This window comes from Lolium rigidum, chromosome 6, assembly GCF_022539505.1.
Source record: "Lolium rigidum isolate FL_2022 chromosome 6, APGP_CSIRO_Lrig_0.1, whole genome shotgun sequence".
NCBI lineage: Eukaryota > Viridiplantae > Streptophyta > Magnoliopsida > Poales > Poaceae > Lolium > Lolium rigidum.
Window position 1 is genome coordinate 137,267,059 of NC_061513.1, and position 6,871 is coordinate 137,273,929.

The 6,871-nt window shown below is 39.2% G+C and overlaps 1 protein-coding gene and 1 long non-coding RNA gene across 7 annotated transcripts; both read left to right on the forward strand.

Moving 5' to 3' along the window:
- Positions 1–462: 462 nt before the first annotated feature.
- LOC124665271 lies at positions 463–1,547 on the forward strand. The gene is made up of 2 exons (XR_006990523.1): positions 463–857; positions 1,071–1,547. It is a non-coding gene; the product is annotated as an uncharacterized LOC124665271 (long non-coding RNA).
- Positions 1,548–2,136: 589 nt separating this feature from the next.
- On the forward strand, positions 2,137–6,517 carry LOC124666723. 6 transcript variants are annotated; one of them, XR_006991000.1, is made up of 8 exons: positions 2,137–2,265; positions 2,567–2,643; positions 2,887–2,952; positions 3,029–3,103; positions 3,709–3,822; positions 5,345–5,489; positions 6,142–6,263; positions 6,426–6,517. XR_006991000.1 is itself a non-coding variant. In XM_047204051.1 (7 exons), exons 2-7 carry the CDS (start codon positions 2,620–2,622, stop codon positions 6,177–6,179), a joined length of 462 nt encoding a protein of 153 aa, XP_047060007.1. In that variant the 5' UTR covers positions 2,137–2,265; positions 2,567–2,619; the 3' UTR covers positions 6,180–6,391. The 6 variants fall into 6 exon arrangements, 4 of the variants coding, with proteins under 4 accessions (XP_047060007.1, XP_047060008.1, XP_047060009.1 ...); XR_006990999.1 differs by having other exon boundaries at positions 6,400–6,472; XM_047204051.1 differs by lacking the exon at positions 6,426–6,517 and having other exon boundaries at positions 6,142–6,391.
- The last annotated feature ends 354 nt before the right edge of the window (positions 6,518–6,871 follow it).

Here is a 6,871-nt window from a genome sequence, read left to right on the forward strand (position 1 = left end):
ATTTTTCCCAAAAATATACATTATTTTTTATTATTTCCGCTAAATAGAATTATTTACCCATTTCTGGTACTATTTTCTGGATTATTTCGCATGTAATATTAGTTACTTTTTATTTGATTTTATTTTCAATTATTGCAGGTAATAATTTCTGAATTCAATAAATATTAGATTGTAAATTAATATTAAATTTGAATACATATAAACAGATACACTCAGTTGTGAGAAATCACAATAACCAAATATCATCGTATATAAACACAAGCAAACTAGATTCATATTTGAAAGCATCGTCATATAGTAATCTAAAAGTATAATTGTTGCACCCCCATGGGGCATGGAGAGGCTATCCACGCCATGCCACCAGGCGCGCGGGGGCTGGGCGTTGCTCGCTTCGCTTGCTCCAACTACTGGACCACGTGTTAACCTGATATTGGCTCAGGGAAGGGAAGAAAACGTCATTGGCTTATCTGAGAAAGGGGGCTGAAAATATCTCTGCCTCTCTCCACGTTCTCTCTCCCTCCCATCCTCTCCTCCTCCAATCCGTCGCCGCCGCCCCTCCCGCTCCTCTCTCGCCGCTGCCCGTCCTGCTCCTCCCCCCAGTTTCTTCTTCTTCCTCCCCTCCCTATTTGTCATGCCCCAGAAGGAGGAGCACGGGGAAGGGGTGCTAGGACGTGGTCAGAGAGGGAGAACGAGTGAATAGGGGATTGACGGAGGAGGAAGAGAGTTCCAGCGGCGCGCTGCATCTCCCTCCATCTCGGCTTCTCTTCGTCTCGCGCAGTGGCCGGTGGCCTGCCGGGATCTGCCCCTCCACCCAACCCCTCTTGGTTTGGGGCAGAAGGAGGTTGTCGACGGTGCCGGTTCGAGCTCCCTTTCTCTCTCTCTCTCTGCACATTTTAATTTGCATCTGATATAGCTTTTTTTTGTACTACGTACTTTTCTCACATAGCCTAGGTTTCAGATCTGAAGAGGATTAACACTGTTGGTTCTTTATATAATTGCTTAGTTGAGACGTTTAAACAATGGTTGAGATGTGCCATGTATCTGAATTTTCTTATTTTTCTTTTGTGTAGAGGTATATGGACTGAAGGTTACTGTGCATGCACCTCCATTCATATCAAGCTTGCAGTGTCACAAGAGATGGATACATGATTTTCTGCTTGTTGTGCGACCCCCATCTGCCACATAACAAGGCCTGCTAACGTTTCTTTTCTCCTCTGCGATGAGGGACGCTGCCATGGATTCTCTGTCCGGGTGTCCCAGCAGCATGTCGGGGAAGATTTGATCTGCAAGGCGGAGCACGCTCGAGAGACGGCGATATACGGAGCAAGGAGTTTAAGGCACACCTTTGTTCTTAGTATTGGATCCTGCGCCCATTTTGACTTCTCAAGAATAACTGAATGTATGATTACTTCATAAGGTTAGTTCATGGCATACTGCATTCCAGAGTGTTCCTCTACTATAGCATCTATATGAAAACTACATCCGTACCTTCATTGTAAAATAACTTTTTTGATGATGAATATGATGCGCTTAGTCAGTTGTGCTTACAAATTATTCAGCGCGTAATAGATATTGCCATCTGATGTGTAAATTATATTGTGGAAGGAAGATGAAGATATTCAGGTGAGCTATTTTCTCACTAATTATTTGCTACTTTCTTTCTTAAGATGTTAGGTTATTTAGAATTTCAGAAGCTCTCCTCTAGAATTAGTCAAGATTCATTTCTTGCCTCAGTTTGTTCTCTAGTGATAATAATCTGGATACATTGTTTATAAACTGTTGGTGGTGGATGCCAATTGTTAAGTCCATTTAATACTAAATCCTTCTGAATAATTAAGGTAATGATTTAAAGGTCAGATGTCTCATGCTTTGTTAGTATTTGTTTTCCTTGCATAGTTCTGAGTTTATATATAAATGGGATTGAAGTCAAAGGTTTTTTCTATTTTCATTCGGTTGATATTTTAAAACAATGATTTTAGTTATAAATAAATCGAATTCTGGTGCAATACATGTCTCTGAATTTTCCTTTATTTTCATGTGTGTTCTTTGTACTAAAAAATGCTTCTGCACCACCTCCAATGCCTCTGATTTACTGTGCAGGGTATGAAGTCGTCGAGGCAGCAAAAACTCTCGGTGTCGTGGCCACCAGCGAGTGGCAAGGGCGCAACCAGTGATAAAGATTGAAGTCTACAGTCGGCAGCCCGGTTGTGGACAATGTCCTTGCACGTTGGCCTCCCATGCCTAGATGAAGGTTCTAAGCCCTAGGTGAGCTTTTGTTTCTTTCTTATTTCTGCGTATCTAGATAAGTGATTAGGTCATGGTTCTCAACTTTCCCCTTTTTTATTGGGCATGCCTGATTGATGTGTGACCTCATCATGTATCTGTAGGTGCTGCTCAGTCTATTGGTTTCATTTGTAGCACGAGCCCCTTGCTTTAGATTTGCTTGGTCTTATTTTTCATCTGTCTCATGTTTTCTGGTCCATCTGGTCTTTGTAGATACTATGTGCTTGCTTCCCTTATACGTATGTATTGTTTAACTTCTACTTTTGCTGTATTCTGTGCGCAGGTGCTCTCCTCCTTGGCGTCGGATCTAACTTGCCGGAGAGTGTTCAATCATGGATGGTTGGTTTAATTACTTTCTTGGTGTGTGGCTGGTCGCATTTAGTTTTTCCCGCTCCGACGTCATTTATGTTATATACGCTTTTCGCATAATTTGATCGCTTAGTATATTACCGATGCATTAATATCCGAAATATGACTCGTTCAACGGTTATCGGGTCTAGGGCATATAAGATATTTAAGAAGTGCTTTTTGTGACCTTGGATACATTTACTTGATCATGTCCTCTCGATATGTTTTGTTATTATTTTGTTCTTGGCAATCCGGAGTTGTCAGCCGCTAACGGACGAAGTATATTTTGCAAGTACAAAGGAAACTTCGGAGAAGATCAAGGTACGATTAGATCATTTGTTCACAGCGAGATGCCATTTTTTATATCTTTGTTTTGATCCCAGTTTCCCTTTTGCAGGCCAAGAACAAAGTGACCATGTTGCAGGCCAAGAACAAAGTGACCATGTTGCAGGCAAGGTCATCTATATTCATGGTATTTACTTTATACTTACAATTACTTACTACTATTTATGACATTAAATGCACTCTATTGCTTGCAAGAATAAGCATACGATGTATATAAGCTTGCATATTTTTGGTACTTTTATGTTGTGTGTCCAAGTGGTCCGCATTGTGAGAATTGATCTCTAACGAGTAAGTTCAGTTTTCCTAAACGTCTTATATTAGTGAACGGAGGGAGTACATCATAGGGTTTTCGTTTTAGCGGATTTTGATGATGTGCATCCTTTAGTTTCAGTACTTGTTTATGTACCTATCACTAGGATGCAATAAGATTTATAGGTGTTGTATAATCAAATTAGAGGATTAAGTTCACCATTGATGTTGAAGTACTTCGCAAGTGTGAACGAGAACCCCTTTTAATTTTGTTTTGTTAGGAATAGTTTGAAAGTGGATAAACTGTTTGGAGCATTACATGGATATGACTTATGAGTTCAGTCAACTTCTCTCTGTTTCTAATAAGCAAAAAAATATAGTTTTGCTTTCTTGGATCTGTTCCTATAATTTTATGCTCACCCTATGATCCAAAAGAAATTGTGCATTTTAGAGGCGCAAATTAACGAGTGCTCGTTCCGATAGATTTTTTCCTTGATAGTTCTGTTTCGAGAGATGGGGCATGTATGGATTGAGGAGGTCAAGAAGTTGGCATATTGGCAATATATTAATTTCAAGCAACAAGGGAGATCCAAAATGGTAATTTGTTTTCGACTTGAATCTTGGAATATTGCATGAATATGGCTCGTGTGCATCCACTATTGCATTCTTTTTGTCGACTCAATTCACTTGAGCACTCAGGAATGTTAAAAGTGTTCTTGCAACAATCTTTGGTCATGTGGCATTCTGATAGTTTTTCTGGAGGATTGCATTCTGGTAGTGTTTCAAAATCTGGAGACGATATCCATACTATACCATGTTGCTATTACTTTTTCTTTAATCCTATCCAACATTTTTATATCCACCATTTCTTATATCCATACTTTACTACTCCCTCCGTTCCTAGATATAAAGTGTATAGTTTCTGGCATGGAAATTAAGAAATGCACGTGGAGATAAAACTACACAAGGTTTTGGCGGGATTTATCCTAGACAGTTGACATGATAAAATAGAGGAGTTTTTATAAGATAAGAAAACACAAGAAAATCCCTAAAAAAATATCCACACAATTTGTCCAACGCAATATACCTTGTATTTTGGAGTCTTTTGTTAAAAAACTATACACCTTAAATCTAGGAACGGAGAGAGTATGTTTCAAAATCTTGTGGGCTGCATGTCTAAAATGAAAATTCATAATTGATGCGCACCCAGGCGCGCGTTCCCCGAATTTCGCATTATTGTGGAGGAGGACCAATTGTGGGCTGCAATATCTTGTGGAATGCAATATCTACGGGATATGTAGAGAAATAAAGAGGAAAATCTTGTGGGCTGCCGTATCTACGGCAAGTCAAATCACATTATTTAGTAGGAGAAATAAAGAGGAGGACCAATTGTTGTTGTGGATATGTAGAGAAATTCATTCTGACCATGGTGTATTTTATATGGAAACTTTTTCTTTGATTATATCTTTTTCTTTAATTGAGGCTTCTCTTGTCCACCTAATGATATAGGAGGAAATTGTTCCGCATGGTCCTCATATGATGAATACGAAGTGATATCTGCCCTTCTGGTAGCCATGTTCGATTAGAATTTCAGTTTAGAGTTCATGATTATGCACTAATTTGTTTAGAAATAAATATTGTCTTGCGAATATTATTAGCCATTTTCGTGAAAATGTGGTGAAAAGTCATTTGAAAGGTTCAGGTAAAGATTTTCCATATTTTTCGTTTGATGAGTTCCGGTAAATATTTTCTCACAGTTTATTTTGTGTCCAAATTCATGTGTTTTTATCATCGACTTTCATAAACCTTTAGGATTTGCTTTTGTTTACCAACAACTTCAAAGGTGTCCAGAAATGCTCTGTTTCAAGTGCTCTGTTTTGAGATGCTGGAAATGCTCTTTAATACTTATCGTTATTAAATTTGAGTTTGCATTTTGGAAAAAAACAGCTAATGGGTGCTAGGGATAATGACCGTTGCTGCATTACAATTCATCTTTACAATTTATTTGTGATTAAGCTCGATTGTTTGTCACGAAATGACACATGTAATAGGCATGCTATTTCACTACCATTCAATTATAGCTTATGTAACCTCTGCATGTCATTGATTTTTCATTCAGGATATCCGCCTTGGGCTCTACTCTGGGATCGCGTCTGCAATGTTGAGCCACGCCCGGAGGTACACTGGTGGCATTCACCGTGGTCAGTCTGACCCCTGGCAAGGTGTCAACACTAGCGATCTCGCCATCTCTCTACCATCCCGAGGTAAACAAGGCATCTCTATCCTCAGGCTGACTTAGGATGTACCTGCAACCTCATATGGAAGTCTTATCACCAAGGGGCAACACAATGGAAGTGTGTAGCCAGCTAGAGAAGTGTTCTATTTGCAGTATAATTTTATTCTCATATTAGCTAATTGACAAACAATAGGCGCACATCAGCGTGCAATGTTTTCAGCAATAAGACATCTATACTCTGCAGTTATTAGCTTTTCCCATCTACGGTTCTTCCTTTTAGTTAGTTGGTTCACTCTCTCTCTCTCTCTCTCTCTCTCTCTCTCTCTGTGCAGTTGGCATGTACTGCTATGTATGCTATGTAAGACTGCAAACCTGGCATAATTTATCTTTCTCTTAATGTATCCATTAGATTTACTTCCATTCTCTGTTATATTACCAAGCCTACTTAAGCATGATCCCAGTTACTTATGTTGCGTTCAGCTTTCATTTATTGTCTCCATTAGATTTAATTCCATGGTGTGCAGACTTTCTACCTGCATTTTATATTAACTTGGTGACCAATGCTGTCAATCTTGCTCTAATTCGATCCTTAATCTCTTATTAAGCAGTAAGTAAAGAAAGCTCTTCAGATAGATATAATTTCAAGAATGACTATGAAACTTTTTTTTTTGCATGTTTAGCAGATACTTCTATTTTGTGTTGCGGCTATATTATATGAATATATTATGTCCAAGAGATATGTGGTGCGGGGAGTCGCTGTTGCAGTACATGGAAAAATGATCTTCCTTTACTTCATGATTAGGTATTCTTTCCCATGGATCATAAATAGCTCGGGATTTTCTCCTTTGCGTCCGGCTTTATTCTTATGCAGTTCATCTCTTTTTTGTTGCGCCCTTTATGTAAATATGTACAAAATATATAATTGTGATCGGTTGCGTGTGTTTAGAGTATTCTTGTTCACCAGGGAGCACAAGGAGTTGGGGAGGAAGGACAAGCCCACAACCATCCATCGGCGATGGCAAGCGGCGAAGGGTCAAGTTGGAGGCAAACATCAAGAAGCATGTAAGAAGGTGACGAGTCGGCTGGAGCATACCGTAGCTCGGACAATTACCACAAGAACTTGAGTTTGAGACCCTGAAGCAAACTAGGTAAATGTTCTCTGAATAAAAGTATTAATATGCTTGTTTGTGTGTTGTCTGTGATGTGTGGGTGAGAGAAAAGTGAGCAGATTTTTAATGGGGAAGGAAAATTATTTGTCCATGTTCTATTTTTCTTGGGTATCAAAGGGCGTCTTCGTTATTTCTCAATTTTCAAAAATATATGCCCAGACACACAGTTTTCAGTCAGTTGATGCTATTGGGTGTCATGGATGTCTTGAATCTTTTTTTTAGAAGAGGGCCCCAACGAGGG